Source organism: Typopeltis vanoorti, chromosome 16 (assembly GCF_054136105.1).
Source record: "Typopeltis vanoorti isolate ZY-2024b chromosome 16, IOZ_Tvanoo_1.0, whole genome shotgun sequence".
Taxonomy (NCBI): domain Eukaryota; kingdom Metazoa; phylum Arthropoda; class Arachnida; order Uropygi; family Thelyphonidae; genus Typopeltis; species Typopeltis vanoorti.
This window is the reverse complement of record NC_143564.1, coordinates 47,261,255-47,280,889: the sequence shown is the minus strand read 5'-3', so window position 1 is coordinate 47,280,889 and position 19,635 is coordinate 47,261,255. Positions and strand designations below refer to the sequence as shown.

The 19,635-nt window shown below is 34.6% G+C and overlaps 1 protein-coding gene across 2 annotated transcripts in view; it reads left to right on the top strand.

Annotated features, from left to right (window-relative positions):
* rictor (rapamycin-insensitive companion of Tor) overlaps window positions 1–19,635 on the top strand; it is a 955,009-nt gene that overhangs the window by 15,459 nt on the left and 919,915 nt on the right. For both annotated transcript variants that reach the window (XM_090406113.1, XM_090406114.1), the window contains exon 2: window positions 12,182–12,229. In XM_090406113.1, coding sequence (XP_090262239.1) covers window positions 12,182–12,229 — 48 coding nt within the window. The remainder of the gene's footprint in view (window positions 1–12,181; window positions 12,230–19,635) is intronic.

Genomic DNA, 19,635 nt, shown 5'->3' with positions numbered 1-19,635 from the left:
ATCATAAATCGTTTTTCTTAATGACATTAACTGTTGTTTGCAAGATTCTCCAAAATGTCTGATTTTACCATTTGCTCACTCTGCTGAAATTTTCATTCCCATGTGTTTATAGACAGCAAGACTTCCGACATCACGACACACTTTACAGCCCAATATTTTATTCTTGACATACAGCCACTCGTTTCTCTCACAGAAGTAATTTTTCTGCAAAAGTGTCCGACATTCGGGCCTATCATTATCAGAATCTGCTTCCTTTTGACCACGTGGATCTTCGGTCTTGGTTTCATGATCCTCTTCACCAAGTGTATTTTCGGTGCTAGTTTTCTGTTTTACAGGATCACAAGTAGATTCAACAATTTCTGCTTCTTCAGCCTTCCTTTTTTTACTCATTGGCATAAAGTAACTTATTTTACTCATTTTGAACAATCATTGCACTAATTTAACCTTAGATTAATTCAAAACTCATGTGAACACCTGCCTGTTGCAGAGTGAATATAGAACTGATAAACTGACATTGGAAGCAATCGGAAGTGAACATAACTTCCTGTTTCCAGTTGCATACCAACCTATGAAACAGGAAAGCAGGGTACCAACTTATGAGTAATCAAAACTGAAAATTCTATTGGAATATTTATAATACATTTTGCTGTCAATAAATCGCAAATTTTTAAAAACTTAGGAAAAAAGGTGCTGGTACTGTGTATCATTGTGTACTGCCTGAAAAAAAAGCACTCCATAGCTCCTTGTTTGTGAGGTTTTTTATTTAGTTATTTTATTTATTTTTAATAATAAAAAAAACATAATAATCCTGGAAGATTATTTTGATATGTGGCAAGTAGGACAAAGTGATTGTGGTTAGGTGATATTGATAGTGGATGAAAATAATAGATTGCTAACCACTGTAGAGCATCATTGAGCAGTTTATCAGGATATTTCATCCTCATGAATGTGACATTTTTGTAATCCTAGGGTTCTGTGAAAACTTGAAGGGGTTAGTTGTTTCAATAATTTCTTCTAATAAGGAAATACCATAAGCAGGCATGTTTAAATGAATTATAATATCAGAAGGGGCTACCTAGAACATACAGACATAACTAAAGATTCTGAAACAAAATCTTTCCTGAATGTGGAAAATACAAATTTTTATTAAATTGACTTGTTTTTAGAATAGTTATCTTACTTTATTATTTGTAATATTATTTATCATTTGGTTTCTTGATTAAATATCTTGTGGGTAATAGTTCATTGCCATAATTCCTTTCCAATAATTTTTTATGAAAATTTCTATAGTTTTGCAAAAAATAAATATATTTATGCAGGCTCAGAAAGTTCAAGAAACGCTGGTGTAGAGGGTATAGTGTTCTGATGGTGAGCGAACAGATAGTCTATGCGGAATTAAGTAAACCTGATGTTAATAAGATAGTAGGACTGGACAACATATTGCCATGTGTTTTAAAGAAATGCTTCAGGGAGTAAAATGCATCCTTGGCATAACCTGTTTAACAAGTTAAGACAAATCTTATTTAACAGGTCAGACCCAAAGGAGGGGGAAAGAAGGTACAATTGTCTGACTTCATAAAGCAGTGATAAAAAAAGCTACAAATTATAGGTCAATCTTTGTGTGTCTGGAGTTATGGATAAATTGTGGAGAAGTTGCTTATCTGGATTCAGAATTGTGTTGATTACACCAGTATTCTCTGGGATGGTCTGCATGAGTTTGTTAAAATGAGATCATGTGCATCCTGCTCATATACGAGGGTGTTTGCTGTAAAGTTGTGATAATCACTATGAAGGAATTATGGTAGAACCATGTAACTTACACATTATTCTACGTATTTCCCACAAACTGTTATGCACTTGTTACCACACTGCTGCATCATTTGCAATCCTCTGAGAAAAAAGTTTTTCCTTTGCACAAACCAGTCCTCAGCTGCAGATATAACTTCATCATCTGTTGTAAATTTTGGAATAGGAAATAGTCAGATGAGGCCAGTTCTGGCGAATAGGGTGAGTGAGGCAGACATTAAAATCCCGAGTTGTGTATTGTCTGTTGCATTCATGGCAGTGTGAGCAGGTGTGCATTGTCCTGCAAAAGCAACAAGCCCCTGCTCAGTTTCCTGTGGCATTTTTCCTTCAGTACCTCCTTCAATTCCTTGAGAGCTGTTGAATAAACTGCTTCTGTAACAGTTTCATCTTTTTTGAGGTACTTGGATTACACCATCCATAACCCAAAAGACAATGGCCAGAACCTTGACTTTTTGGTTCAGAACTTCTTTGGCCATGGAGAGCCTTTGTGTCTCTGGGTCATAGTGATGAAGTCATGTTTCATCAGTAGTTACAATATGAGCCAAAAATTTTGCATCTGATTTCTCAAAATGACCCAAAATCTCTTGAGATGACGGCAGACGTTTTCTCTTTTGATCAACAATCAAACATTTTTGGACCCACTTTGCTGAGAACTTCTGCATGTCCAGATGTTGGTGGATAATGACCCCAACTCATTCCCTGGATATTCCCCGTGTCTTTGCAATGGTTTTGGCTGGTATTTGTCTATCATCAAGGATCATAGCATGCACTACATCAATGTTTTCAGGTATGATCGCTGTGGAAGGTCTTTCTGTCCTGAGGGTATCTGTTATCTCAGGATGCCCAGTTTTAAACTTGGCATCCATCTGGCAACTATTGGATATGCTGGAGCACAGTACCCTAAAGTCTCACGCAAAGTTTGTTGAATTTCATTTGCAGACTTTTCTTGCAGCATGAAAAACTTGATGACGTCCCACACCTCTGTGTCTTCGAATTTCTTCAAAACCTCTGACATGTCTTCTTATATGTCCTAAACAAAAAAGAAAAAAATATTACAGTTTGATGAAGCATGGGGGGTTAAAGGGTTTTAAGATATGCTCTTTCTTGTGGTTATATCAATTGCTTTAATATAATTTTTGTTCTAAGTGTTTATCAGAACTTTTCAGTCTCCCTCCTCCCTCGTACAACAGGGTGACAGTTTCATTGAATAAGGAGATTCATATACAGTGGTTTACTTTGATTTTTCTAAGACCTTTGATTGCCACATGATAAGGTGGTAACTAAATTTGGACAGATGGAATTGGATAATAGATGAGTGAATTGTATAGGCTAAGAATTAGTGGCTACATTTCTTCCTGTCAATAAATTCTTCTCCTGGTTGCCTTTATTTAAAGGTAAATGAACTCCTGTTTCAGGAGTTCCCACCTCTTCTACTTCAGAGTAACTATTGGCTCTGGAAGAAAGATAACAGCAACACTAATCATATATCACTGATAAGAAATCTGAGAAATAGGGTCCTCTACTGCATATGATTGACATTGACCATAGATCAGCCATCAGTTTTTCGTCATCTACACATCCATTTAATACATCTTGTCCACATCTCAGAGTTCATTATACCATCATGTGGCTCATTGTTTTTAAAAAATCCCTTGTTAACGTTTGACCTTGTTCATGCTAGCCTGTTGAAATATTTGGCAAATAAAGTTTTATTTTAATCAATATATTTGTATGTCTGCATATACACATCTTTCAATGATAACTTCCCTGTCTCTGCTTGTTAGTGATCTTCAATAACAAAGTTTTAGCTACTTTAGCCACTTTTGTAATATCGCCTCTGTACGTCAGCTCCTTATTGATAAACAGTCTCAAATCCTTAGCTTCATCTGTTTCCTAAAACTAATGTATTAAACAGGTCATGATCTTTCATTCCAAAATGCATAATTTTATGCTTTTCCATATTAAACTGATATCCATTAACTTTGTACATTCTATCAGCCTGTTTAAATCATGCAAACTCTGTACATTGCCTTGATTAATTATCATGCTACCCAATACAGCATCGCTAGCAAACAACTGAATATTTCCCTTCACATCATTTCCTATATCATTTATGTGCAAATTGAACGACAGTCATCCAAGTACAGAGCCATGTGATACACTTCTAGTTGCCTGACTTCTCTGTATCCTGCTCTTTGGTATATGTTCATCAGCCACACTTATATGAAATCACCAGCTTCATATCCATTCATGTTTTTTCATTGCATAACTCTGTTGCACATTGAAAAAATAAACTTTGAAAACACATTGGAAAAAGAAACAAATTCCTCTGCAAAATTCCTTATGAAGTATCATTGTGCATTCTCATTATCCAACTCAGTTGTCGTGTTCTCAAAACTGATGAAATTATTAAGACATGATCTACATGTTACAAAGCCATGCTGTCATCTGTAGATTATAATATTCTTATCTACCCATTTCTGAATCTATATTGGATAGATGTCCAATACAGATTTTGGTCCCATCTGTCCAAATCTATATCATACTTTGGAGCCCTCTTTATGCTGTGAAACCAGTTTGCCCTCCTACTTTCTTGGAACTTTATACCAGAGCTCAGATTTAAACTAAACACCTAGTCAGAGGCATTGGCAATTCCTTTGCATATTTTGGTAATAGCTGAGATTCCATGGCCATATTTGTATTGAGATTCTTCAATATATAGGCAGCCCTCAGTTTACGACTGTTCCATTAACGGCGAGTCACAATAACCGTGGATGCCTGCATGTGCTTTCTTACTGTAGTGTGGTCTGATTGAGAAACTACGCTAGCAGGCACTCTAGTGTTTGAGTGTTTACCGAGCTACTATGACGTATATGTATCAAACCTAGTTTTACTGTTGAATCTACCTAATTGTTCTATTTAATTTTTTTTACATACATACATACGTATTTAAATTGAAAAAGTATGTAATTACATACCATGTCTGATAAAAGAAGTGCAGAAAAGTTCACAGAACTTGGTGTTAAGAAGGCGTGGAAATCGATTACACTTGAAAAGAAGATGGAGGTGATTCGAAGAATGGAAAATGGGCAGACACATGCTAATGTCTGTAGAAGTATGAACTTACCTCCATCTACTGTTACTACAATTATGAAAAATGCAGATAGAATAAAACAGTCTGTGTAACAATCTACGGCAGTACTAAATGCAGAACATGTAAGTTATAGCAGGGGTAAACTTTATGGAAAAATTATTATGATTATGGGTGGATGACTTGAATCAGAAAAACATTCCTCTGACACAGGCTGTTATAACTGAGAAAGCAAAAACAATTTTTGAGATCTTAAAAAGACAGATGGAGGCAAAGAAACATTTTTAGGAAGCAAAAGTTGATTCATGAGATTTAAGTCTCGAAGTAAGTGCCACAGTGTCAAATTATGTGGTGAGGCGGCAAGTGCAGATGTTGCGGCAGCTGCTGCTTTTCCTAAAGAATTTCAAGGAAGTTATCCTCCTGATCTCATTTTTAATGTTGATGAGACTGGGCTCTACTGGAAAAAATTACCATCACACACCATTTCCTGTGAAGAACGTTCCACTCCAGATTTTAAAGCTGCAAAAGGTAGACTTACGCTTTTGTTGGGTGCAAATGTCTCCAGAACTTTGAAGCTTAAACCAATATTAGTGTACCATTCACAGACACCATGTGCCTTCAAGGGTATAAAAGCCGTGCTGCCTGTCTATTGGAAATGGAACAAGAAAGCTTGGGTTACACAGGACATTTATATAGATTGGTACACAAATTATTTTTGTCCTACCATGCTTTGCTTCTGTATAGAAAATGATTTGTCAGCCAAGGCATAGCTTCTCTTGGATAATGCCCCTGGACATCCTCAAAACCTTGCTGAAGTAAGAACACCATTGGATGTATGCCCCCAAACACAACATCGCTTTTGTGTTTGGGAGCAACATCGATGGATCAGGGGATTATATCAATCTTCAAAGCCTATTACCCCTGTATAACATTTATAGAAATGGTAAGAGTCTTGGACACTTCAGGAAAAATTATTAAAGACTATTTGCAGTCATTCGATATTTTGAAGGGCATTAACCAACATCAAGGCAGCTTGGAACGAAGTGTCAGCGAAGTGTTTAAAAGGAGCATGGCGAAAACTTCTTCCAGCACTTATGCATGACTTTGAGGAATTAGAGGAAGAGGAGGATGTTATTGAAGATATTACCAAGCTTGGGCGAGAGGTGGGATTGTACGATATTACAGCAGAAGATGTGACAGAAGTCTTAGAGAGCCATGATAAACCGCTTTCCGATGAAGATTTAAAAGAATTAACCGAACAATTAAGTCAACATCCAAAGGAGAGAAAGAAAAAGCGTATCCTTGCAGCATAGAGACATTGATTGATGAACTCTGCGAAATGGACCATGATTGGGAATGGAGTGCAAATGTAAAAAGGAGTGTAATCACATCTATTCGACTTTACACTGAACTCCTTAAAGAATGAAAAAGAAAATCTAGGCAGTTAATGCTGGAGACTTTTTTCAAAAAAAATGCAGGTGATCCGAAACCAGGAACTTCAACATAGAAATATGTAATATCTTTTTGAAGTTTCATATTTTTTGTATATAAATTTGTTTTGTTTTCATTATTAATAATTTTATTTTAACAAATATATATGTATGTATTATCAAAGCTTTAAATATAATAATGTTATACATACTTCATGTGCATATTTTTTGACTGCGCTGAACATAACCTTGTACCTCCGATTAAATTTGGGTTCGGTTTACACATGTTTTATCGGGAAGAGAAGTGTGGTGTAACCCGAGGGCTGCCTTTACTTCCTTACTTCACCTATGTTTCTGTCTTGGGATTTCTTTAACAAGGTGGAGAACAAAGAATTAGTTCATTTTCTAATATTATCATCTGGGTGATTCTATGGGATAGATAATTTTTACCAGAAGTCATGCCCTTTAGTGCTATTTTGGGTTAACTATCAGATCTAGTTAGGTGACCTGGCCAACTGTTTTTTTTTGACATATTTTAGTGATGATATTTTTTTGTTCTGGCAATGGAGTGTCATGTATAATATATTTAAAATTTTTTTGTTGCACTTCATCTTGAAGGCCAGTAGTCCTTTAGCAATGTCCAACTCTGACATCCATATAGTAAGACAGATTAACAAGGATATCGATGAGGTAGTCTTGTAGTTAGGTGAATTTTATTCTCCTTCCAAAGTGGTTATGATCTCTGAAGGCAACAGTTGCTTTAGCGATGAGTGCTTTAATATTATGTTTTGGCCATCTTAGTGTTGTATGCTTCCCAAGTTTTAGGCTTATTGCCTGAAGACAGTTTTTAATTTGTTAATGCTGATTTTTAATGCATAATCACTGAGTGCGAAACTGTCTGTTAATTTTTGTAACTGATGTTCATTCTCTGCCATTGGCGAATCTGAGATTAATGATTTTTTTTTTTTTGCCACCAACTGGAATTCCAATACCACTGTTTACCAAGGCTAAGTTTATTATACATTGGCTAAAGTATGCAGCCTTGATGCATACCACTTTCCATTTTAAGACTTGTTATAGTTGCCATTGATTTCTGTTAATATTTCTGAGGAATGGTAAAAAGTTTTATTATTACGTGACACCTCCAGGGAGTCCAAAGATTCATCGAGGGAGGGCACCTACTCTACAACTGTCTCCACCAATAACAACTAACCACAACTACACCAACGCCATCTACCACCCACCAGCACCACCACTAGTATTTTCACAGACGATCACAAACATCCATGCCCATGGCAGGATTTGAACCTGCAGCCTTTTGGCTGGAGAGCGGATATGCTAACAAGGCTGGCATTTCAATGAGGTGTACTATTTTATTATCTTTCCATACTGATTCAGTATTCTCGAGAATGTCTCATGCCATAATGAATTGAAGGCCTTCTTTATATCTATAAAATTGTGACACAGTTTGATATACTAAGTAATATCATCAGGGCTGTTGCGTTTAGGTGTGCAGGTCATTCACTGCACTAAGGTGGCAAATTAAAGGGGCAGCATTTTGATTGATTATATGTATAATAATATGCATGGTAAACATAACAGGCTTCAGCAAAAAAAAAATATTGAAACAAATTCTAGAGCTTTCTTTGTTCCATGTTCTACACAGTCATTAAATTTAATAGTTTATGATGTGGCAAAATTATCTTTTGAAACAGTTGATTTTTTTGCATTGTTCAAGAATTGTACAATTGTTTTTCCACTTCTACTAAGCGATTGGCTATGTTGAATTCTCATATTCAAAATTTAACTTTAAAACCGTTGTCATATGCAAGATGGGAAAGCCGTATAGAAGCGATAAAGCCCCTTAAAATTAACATACATGAAATGTATCAAGCCCTCTTGGAAATAAGGCACAACTAAAGATATCGAATCAAGAGCACAAGCTAATAATCTTGTTTTAAAAATTACGTCATTTAAACTTCTTTGTTCAATTATTATATGGCATGATATTTTAACTAAAATTAACATCCTTGGTAAAATGATGGAAAACCTTTCATATAATATACAAACAGTTAATGAATGTGTTGAACAAATTACAAAAGAATTAACAGATTATGAAACAGATCAAAATTTTGAAAGTGTTACTAATTCTGCAAAGAAGATGGCAGTTATTTTAAATGTAGAACCAGTTTTTCCTGATATTTGAAAAAGAAAAAAAGAAAGGAATATTTGGTTATGAAGCGAATGATGAATCTCTAGTGCAAAAGATATTTTAAAATACACTTCTTTTTCACGATATTAGACAATCTCTAATTGAAAGGTTTATGTTAAAGGAAAATAATGAAATATTTAAAATCATCCATGATGTCAATGCATTGAAACAATGGAAGGCAGAAGATATCTTAAAACATTGTGAAAATTTACACTTGAAATTAAGCAACAATAAAAATCCAAATGATCGTGATATTGATGGCAATGTCCTCTTTGAGGAACTCAAGACTTTACGTTGTTTCATAAAAAAAAAATATATATATATATTACCTCATAATTTGTTGAACTTTGCATATGAGAACAATTTACTTGATATGTTTCTGAATATTTCAGTCCTTTTAAGAATTTATCTAACTTTACTAGTATCAGTGGCATCACAGGAAAGAAGTTTCTCAAAACTCAAAATAATTGAAAATTATTTACGATGAATAATAACCCAAGAACATTTAACAGATTTGTCTGTAATATCTATAGAAAACAATATTATGGATAGTTTTGTTAATAATGATAGCTAATAATAATATTATTATGATAGCAAATGATTTCGCTTGCAGGCTGTGTAGAAGAAATGGATGCGAGTTTTTCGATGTGTGGAGTGTGTTTGATGGCAGAAAATACTTGTATAAGAAGGATGGCCTGCACTTGAATTCATTTGGCATCAGGAGCCTGGAGAAATTACTTCCTGGTATGAGATCTAATACAAAGAGTCAGAAAAACTAGATCATCAAGAGAGGAATGGGAAAAATGTGTGTGAAAGTATTGAACATGGTTATGTATGTGTGCAAAGGGGTGGAAAAATATACTTTAGGTTCAGACCTTTTAAGTATGTCTGAGGAGGGAAAAGAGAAAATTCTAGAACAAGACCAAATAGATTGCATATATAAGTTCAAAGGTCACATAGCAAAAGTTGCAAATATAACCCAGAGGATAATTACAATGAAGCAAACCTTGACAAGAAACGATAAGGAAGTCATTTTGTCTCTTCATAAGGCTTGATAAGACCACACCTGGATTATTGTGTGCAGACTTGGTCTCCCCAGTTCCAAGGGGATAAAGAAGCTGTGCAAAGGATACAAAGATTATATCCAGATTATGAGGACAGATTGCTTGTATGTGGATTGCAGACTCTGGTTAACAGGAAAAAGAAAGATGATATGATAGAGGTTTATAAACTTTTGAATTGTGTTATAGGATATCATCTGATGAAATTTTTTGTTATATGGAAGGTGGGGAGAGAACATGGGGGGGGGAAGCCATGGAAGTTAATAAATCAGTAGTGAAATTAAGCAAACTATTAATTTAAAGTAACTGAACATTAAAAACAGTCCATTATATACCTCTGAATAAAAAAATTAGAATAATCGAAGAAAATGTGATGAATGATTTGCAATTCTAATTTATTTCATAGAAAATAATTATTACCAAATATGAATTAGCATCATCTAAATTTACATACTTTGTAGATTATATAATCATGTAAACACATAAAAATGTAATATAAATCATAAGAAAACCATTATTTGAAAACAGAAGATTCACAAACTTAGAATAATTTTTCAACTTGGTTTTGCGGAGAGCATAGAAATAGCATATATTTCAGTAGCTGTGGGACTGACGTGTGAGATTTGTGTGTGGATTTCAGTTAATCATTTGCTAAACGTGGGTCAAACAAGTGACATTGGATGCTAACAAGTTTCGTATGGTGTCTCTACACAAAGAAGGCCAAACTCAACAGTTTATAGCTAAGGAATTGAAGTGTTCTTAAGAAAGCATGAGTAGAGTATTGATACAGTATTCTAATAACTGGAGTTTTCAAAATAATTGCAGCAATGGTGGTCAAAAGGTAATAACTACATCAAGAGATGAGAGGAGATTGAAGAATATCATGAAGAAAAACTGCTTCCGAAGTGTAAGGTATTTTCACAAGAGATGGAAAGAACTAGGTGTGAATGTGTCTAAATCTACGATGTTGAGATGACTTCACAAATTAGGTTTTAAATCACTTGTGCCTAAGACGAAGCCGCTTAGGACTTCCAAGCAAAAGGCAGCTAGAGTGTGATGCTATAAGCAAAGACTTGTGGGGTAAAGAGGACTGGGAAAAAAAGTATCTTTTAACGATGAAAGGATGTTTTGTGTGTCCCATGGTCATCAAGAGATATGTCTTTGGCATCTTAAGCAAGAAGCATTTGATAAAGAATGCATGAAACATTAGGTGAAATTTGCAGCCTCTGTCATGGTGGGCTTGTATGACCACAGAGGGTCCAGGATATATTTGTATGAAAGACTCAATTCCAAAGTCTCCCAAGAAATTCTTGAGCACTTTGTTACTGGCATCGTAAAATTTATGTGAATGCAATTTCCTTTTTCAGCAAGATTCAGCTTCATGTCACACTTCCAAGGCAACTACTAGATGGCTCAAAGAAGCAAATAATGTAATTCCTTGGCCAGAAAACTCACCAGATTTAAATCCCATTCAGAATTTGTGGGAATTATGAAGAAACATCTCCAAGAAGTTGTCCCAGGAGACAAAAATGAACTTTTAGTCTTTAGTTTTTAGTCTGCAAACTATATGGGCATGCTTTGATTAAAAAAAAAAAAAAATGAACCACTAGTAAGTAATATGCCCAACCATTTATGAACGGTCATAAATCTAAGGGGCAGGGGGGGGGGAATGCAACAAAGTACTTTGTTGTATCCATGCTAAAAATTATTCTAGTTTTATGAATGTTTTTAAATAATAGTTTTCGTATATTACATTTTTATATTTATATTACATTATTTATAATTTATATTACATTTTTATATGTTTACATGAATACATGATCTAAGAAGTATGTAGCTTTAGATGATTCTAATTCATATTTGGTAATAATTATTTTCTATGCAATAAATTAGAATTGCAAATCATTCAACACATTTTCTTTGATTATTCTAATTTTTTGATTTGGAGGTGTATATGTAGCAAGCCAGCTGTACATTTTTTTTTATTATAGTAATACAAGAAGCAGCAAATTTACTGCTAATACAATAAGTTAGAAAGGGTATTGAATAAAATAAACAGGACAATACCGTCTTTTTCTCTTTGCAGGACAAGTAAAGTGAATTGCTTTATGATAATGGATGAAAACACCAAGCATCAGTTCAGTGGAGACCCAACAAAATCGGAAAAAACTTACAGCAATGAATTGTTATTGAAAGCTATTTGTGCAAAGTGAAATGTGTGTGTGTGAGACAGAGCAGGTAGCACCTGCAGTTTCTCTGTCTGTGTTCTATAATTTTACTTGAATGAGTGATCAAAAGAATTCTGCATTGGTCATGTAATTTGAGGGAGTACTATTATTATTATTTTTATTGAATATGGGTAAAACATATTATGAATAAGTCACTAGGCAGAAACTATCGTTAGTATATTCATATGTACTGCACTTTCACATTATTGATTTAAACCACAAATTTTTTTCCTGCTGGATTTATTCATTTTTTATGTTAATATGAGTAGATAAGGTGTGGTGGGTAGTATTAGAGATATTCATGTTTATATGCTGAAATGCAAATTTGTTGTTTCTTTTACTTCATTTTACAGAACGTATTGATAGTGAAGAAGACACTGTTTATCTGGATTTTAATAAAGGTTAGATTTATTATTATTTATTTATTTTATGTTTTATCTTAGTATATATGGTGCTTGTATCTTTGAAACTTGCTTTTTATATTTTGCTAAGTTAGGGCTAGCCATTTATTATTATTATTATTATTTTTTTTTGTATTACTTCTCTCTCTCTCATATAGCCTAATATTAAGGTGGATATTATAAGGCTGCCTTGAAATCTGTACTTAACGAATTCATGAAATATACAAGAACCAAACATGAAATTAAAAAAAAAAGAAAAAAAGTGTGATGTTGTTCTAGAATGATTTTATTGTAATTTTCATGGAGATGTGTGCATGGGGTGGAAGTGTAAAAGAATAACTAATGGAGATGGGCAGATCCTTCCCACATTTCAAGTCATTTAAGTGAAATCTGCATGTTAGTGTGCATTTTGATTAATATGATATATCCTTTTGTCTAAAGACAGCTACCTTTTTTAGATTATCCTGCATTTTTTAAGTGAAATTTGATGAGCTATAAATAAGTTGTCTGAGCATGTTAAGAAGAATTTGCCAGGTATCCTTGAGTGGGGTTTTGAGCTCCTAGTATTTTCTTAAAAGTATAATAGTCTAAACATTTAGCATCTTCTGAGAAAGAATTCGTTTATTGTGTGTAATGTGTTATTATTAATTCTTTATAAGTTTTTTTTTTTAATATATATTTAGAAAATAAACAGTTTGGATGTTATGATATAACTGCAACCATTCATATTATTCTGAAATATCCCCAAACTGGTGCATATTCTTCAGTTAAAGACATATTCAGTAGGACATTTTAAGATATATTGTATAGGACAGTAATTTTTTTTAGTCAAATTTGTATCCTTATAACTTAGTTTCATGCATTGGAAATATTTGGAAATTGCAACAAAGAGGAGATATCAAAGCTTACCAATATGTCTGTCATATTGGAAGATATGACACCAATATGGAAGATTTCGTAACAGACATATTGGTTTACCAATATGTCTGTTACGAAACAGACCAATATTCCCTTAATTGACACCTTATCTCTCTTAGAAAACGTTTTTCCCTCTGACATCTTAGATCTCTTTTCCTTTGCCATTAACTCTGGGTATTTCTCTTGGAACAACAAAATCATAGACTCAGCCCCACTCAAACCTTCTATCTGGCTAAGATATGTAGATGATGTGTTCTCTATTTGGCCTCATGGCCCAGACACGTTAGACTCCTTCCTCAGTCATCTCAATAATCTACATCCAAGAATCCAGTTCACTATGGAAAAGGAAAAGAACAATTGTTTACCCTTGCTAGACACCTTAGTCACACGCCTGCCTAATGATACACTTACCTTCACCGTATACAGAAAACCCACACACACAGGCAGATACATTCACAAACTCTCCCACCACCACCCCTCTCAACAATATGGCATTATTAAAACTCTTACCAAGAGAGCCCACAATCTTTGTTCCAGTGGAACCGCCCTCACTACTGAGCTTAACCACATACACAGCACTTTCCTCTCCAATGGCTACAGCGATCGCAGTATCAAAAAAATAATTAACTCCTCTCCCATTCCCCATCCTTCTCGTCAACAAGAATTTAAAAATGCCATCACCATACCCTACATCCGTGGCACATCCGAAAAAATAGCCAAGATACTAAAACAGTACAACCTATACACAGCATATAAGCCCCACCGCAAACTTGCTACCCTTATCCGTTCTACAAAAGATCAGCTCCCTCCTCTCTCTCTGCCTGGAGTTTACAAAGTACCCTGTTCCTGTAAGCTGGCGTACTTTGGACAGACAGGCAGATCAGCATCCATCCGTCTAGAGGAACACAAGTCTTACATCTTCAAACACAACTATGGCCATTCAGGCTTGGCTGACCATGTTTTGGACACCACCCACAGGGTATCATGGAAGAAAACCACCATGCTCCACCATAGCAAATTCAAGAAAGAGAGACTTTTCTTAGAAGCAGCAGCAGCAGCTCTCAAAAACCAACCAAATCTCAATAAATACGGTTGCATTAAACTTCCGAAGATTTGGGAAACACTCATCACCAGAGGTCCCACCTTACATTCCAGGCCACCTACTACTGCCCTTAGAGGGCGCTCTACCTAGATAGGACTTTAGTGTCACCCACGTGGTTGGGCTTAGTATTTTTTGTTATTTGTGTATATGTTACATTAATTGTTTTTGTAATCCCCGTAGATGTCCTAGTGACTAGGACGAAATATAGGAAGTATTAAATTCTATTTTAATTCTTTTTGAGTGTTGTAAAAAAATCCATTAAGCCTCCAACATGATGTCCTCACAGCACTTAAGCCTCTACACACGTATAAGGAATCCGAGTCAAGTCCTGTGGAAGTTGAGCCGAAGAACTCTCATAATGAAGGCCATGTCTCAAGCTTTTAAGCTGCTAGATTGTGTCATGATGGTCTTCTAAAAATATGACTAAGTAAGGAGTTCAAAAGGAAAATTGAAAACTACCTTAAATGCTACAAGGATGTCATTCAAAAATTGAAAACTGCGAGTCAGGCTTCATTTGAGAGCTTCTTGAAAAAGCAGCATTTAACCTTCAACTTTAGCATGCCGACTAAAGTAGATGTGATTAAAGATATGGTTATAATGTATTAATCTTGAAATTAAAGAATTTAAGAGTTATTCGTTTTATACATACTAGATATGTTATTTACTACTCTTATGTCTTAATATGCATGAAAAATAGGTGCACTTTTGATAAAATTAATCTTGAAAGATAGGGATTTCACTTGTTTGGGAATACGACCTCTATTATCCCATGTTATGAACCTTTTGTTTACATGTTTTCAATATACGTGGCAGCTCTTGAGAACACAATCCCTGTGTATAATGAGAGTTGCCTGTATTGTACTCTTATTATCTTAAACAGATGTTTAATTTCCTTCAAAAAATTATTCATATAAGGGAATGTTGATAAATCATGTAATGCTCTTTGGGATGAGGAAGTTATTTATGTAACAGGAAAAAAAACCTTTTGTAATTTTTTGAAATATTTCTTTAATTTTTTTTAAATACAGTCAGTGAATGTATTAATTTTCCAAAGAGTATCAGTTAAGTTTGTTTTTTGTAATCAAGAAATTTGCATTTGCTGATGAATCAAAACACTTTGTCAGTGCAAATTCCATTTTAGTTTAATTTTCTAAGACCTTTCTTCCTGGTAATGCTTGCCAGTGTGTTTGAATCACAGCCTGCACCTGCATTGAATCTTCAAAAACAAGAATTACTTTGTCTTCTCTTGGAACATTGTTGTCATCAGCATCCAGAATTGGAGAATGTAGTTAATTGCTTCTTCGTTATCTTCAAGCATAAAGAGACTTGTTGATTCCAGCTGGTATATCATCTAGATGGCTGACATTTATTTTTAATAGCAAAATCAATCCTGTGTGTTTTTTCCCTCTTCTCTCCTTTTCTAGAAAGAAGTGATTGTACAGTTCTCTCTCGTCTGTCCTTCTCTAGCATGACAAGTTTCTGAACAAGCAAGCTATATATGTTTGATCTCTTCGGTTCTGATTGTGGGCAAAAAAAAAAGTAGTCAATCTTTCAGTTTGATCAGTAATGTGGTTAACCATAAGAACTTAGACATTGAAATTGCAAAACTCTCTTGGCCTCCCTCTCCATCTTGGAGGATTCTGAAAAGGGATAATCATTTACTGGTGAAGCTACTGGAAATGTTTCACTGCCTCAGTTTTCAATGTTGATACCTGAATCAATCTATGTTGATTTGTGACTAGGAATTTTTAGATTCAGATCTTGTTACCACTTACTATTTACTAAGGAACTTGTATAGAATTGATGTTGATGGGAATCCCTATTTGAAAGATAATTATTTGTAACTTTTAATGTGTATATTGGCACACTCTAACTTGATAGTTTACATATCTGATTTCATTGGTATAATGACTAAGACAATTGGGAACTTCATTCTGCTGCATCTTTCTTCTGCCATTACAGCCATTGAAATATAGACTTTCATTTTATATCAGGCATTGTTAGATGAATATTATTTTATTATTCTTTGATTAGTATTTGACTCTTGACAACATTAATCATCATCAATTTCCTGAGATGTACCCTCATGGGGGTGTTCAGGCTACTAAGACAGCACTGCATGATTTAGTATATATTATTAACCTCCTGTCCATGATTTTCTTCCAGATTAGTCTATTACTTGTCAACATTCCAGTATTGTCATATTTAACATTTCCTTCTTCTAGAGCACTTAGAATCAATCCATCTAGTCCTTAGTCTTCCTCTGGGTCTCTTTCCTGCAACCTTGGCATCAAACACCTGTGTTGCTAACCTCTTTTCTCGCACATTCTATTAAGTGACAATACCTCCTTAGATTAGATAAGAATTTTATGAATGCAAACAATCTCAAGTTCCTTTCTAATATCTTCATTTTTAATATGATTCTGCCATTGATGCCATCTGTTCACTCCCCTAATTTTTCTCAGAACCTTCCTATCTGTGGTCTCTAGTCTATGATTAAGTGCTTTATTTCTAACAGAACTCTCAGAATACATAATTCAAAACTGTTTTTGAACATTGTCTTGTATATTGCTAGTTTAGTGTTTTGGCTAATTTCTCTCTTATTCCATATAAATTTATTCAGCTGGCTACACCAGCTTTGCTTATTCTGTTGTCTATTTCCAGATTTAACCTGCCTCTTCACTAAAAACTGTGCATAAATAGCTGAAATATTTTGCTTATTCTATAGGATTGCCATTCAGAATGCAGTTGAAGTTTTCTATGCTTCTGCCTATTTTTATAGTTTTGTTCTTTTTATTTCTGATTTTCATTCCAAATTTGTTACAGCTATTATTCAATTTAGTTAGAGAGTCCTGGAGACTCACACTAGATATAGTTAGAAGTACGAGGTCTGACACAGAAAAAACGAGACTGTGCCTGTATCTCTTTTTATTTAACAAATTGAGGAAATCAACTGCAATCTCCTTCAGAATAGTTCCCATCTGAGTTGACACACAGCTGCATACGATGCTGCCAATGTTCAAAGCGATTCTGCAGATCATTTTCTGAAAGGCTGTTGATGATCTCCATTGTTTTTGCTTTCACATCTTCTACCAACAAAAAATAGGTTCCTTTGATCTTTGGGCAGAGGTAGAAGTTGCAGGGAGCCAGGCCTGGTGAATAGGGTGGGTGCTCAAGCACAGTGGTGTTGTGATTAGCTAAAAACTGCTTCACAAACGAAGCATTGTGGGCTGGTGCAAAATCCAACCATTTCTCCACAATTCTGGTTGTTTCCTTCGCATACGGTCATGCAATTTCATCAAGACTTCAAGGTAATATTGCTGATTTACCAGTCTGGCCACTGGGAATCCACTCTGCCATTACAATACCCTGGATATCAAAGAAAGCAATCAAACATGGCCTTGAACTTCGAATGACTTGTGTGCCTTTTTTTAGTCTTGGAGATTTTGCTGAATTCCACTGCATTGATTGTCACTTGGTTTCTGGATCACACGTAAATATTTCATCACAGGTTTCATCACAAGTAATTACCGAATTCAACAAATCTGGTTCATCCTTAATGCATTGCAAAAGGTCCAAACACACATTCTTATTGTTCATCTGATAACATTTTTGTACAAACTTTTTTCACAATTCTTCCGTTAAGATGCGTCGAACACTTCCCTGTCCAAATGAACTTTCTTAGCTACAGCTTGAACACCCAACCTTCTGTCTTTTCGAATTGCATCTCACACTTTTTTAATGTTGTCATCGGTAACTGCTGTGCATGGGTGGCCTTGGTGATCATCATCTTTCATGCTTTCTCTGCCTTCCAAGAATCGTTTGTGCCATTCAAAAATACATACAATCTTCACTGTAAACCTCAATCAATTATTGAAAAGTTTCCATTATGGATTTCTTGAGTTTCACAAGAAACTTGATGTTAACTCACCGTTCACTCTTGCACTCCAACATTTTCTGACCGAGAGTAAGAAAACATCTATATTTGAACATACATCCGCTCGTACCGAGTAAAGCAGTGGAGTTGAGCCTTGTCTCATGGTGACAGGTTAGAAAATGCTCTATAAACATCTCTTTGTCTCTCCCCTCCCACTCTCTGTTCCTAAGCTATAGGGTTAGTCTAATTTTTTTTTGTGTAAGACCTTATACATCATCTGCATAAAGCAGAGAACTAAGTTTGGCATCTCCAATTCTAATATCAGGCTTACTATAACTTTTTTTCATAATGTGATCTTTATAGATGGTGAATGAGAGTGGAGATAATGTGCATTCTTGTCTTACCTGTGATTTTATATCAAAACTATCTTCCTGTAGTTCCATCATTTCTAATTGCTGACTTATAACTTTAATATAGACTATGTATTTCTTTATACAATGTTCCATTTACCCCATATAATTGTAGTGCTTTTGAAAAGCTTTTCAAACCTTGTTATATTCCCATGAATTTTCAACTATTTGTTGTAAAGAGACAATCTGATCATCACAACCTCTATTTTGCCAGAATCGAGCTTCTTTTCATCCCAGTTTCTCTTCCACAGTTTTTCTCTTTTGAAGGATACTTGCATAAATCTTACCTGGAACACTTAATAGAGAAATTCCTTTTTATTCAACTATTCAACTAATATATTTCTTTCTTCTAAGGCACTTTTTACTGTATAAATCCACCTACATCTTGGTCTTCCTCTGGGTCTTTTTCTTGCCATCATGGCAAATAACACTTGTTTTGATAATCTTTCTTCTACTATTTTGTTTAAGTGACCATACCACTTGAGATAAGCTCTGCTAACACATTGCTGAATGCTGGCAATATCAAGATCCTTCATGACATCCTCATTTTCAATATGATACTGCCATTGATGATATCTCTTAGCATCCCCAAAACTCTTATATTTGTGGTCTCCAGTTTTTGATGAAGAGCTTTATTTTTAACCCAGCTCTCAAATCCATAGGTTAAAATTGATTTTGACACTGTCTTATATATAGCTAGTTTAGTGTTTTGACTAATATCTCTTTTATTCCATATAAATTTATTCAGTTGACTTCATAACTATATCAGCTTAACTAATTCTGTTATCATTAAAAATTGTGCCTAAATAGCTGAAATGTTTCACTTGTTCTGTAGGTTCTCCATTCATTTAGCATTTCTATATGAAGATCATCTTGGCCTGGTGCCTAGCTCTTAGTATTTCTTCTTTTAGTATTGGAGAACCATCTTTAAGACTTTATACTCAGATATTATTTTTCTCTTGATCTCTGAAAAGTATTCAAATCCATCTTTTTTTTTTTTTTTTAATTTCTTCAATTTCAAATAACATCTTGCCATCCCTACTCTTGAACAAAAAGTTCTGTGAATTACTCGTTTTCTTGTTCATCACGTTTTTTATTA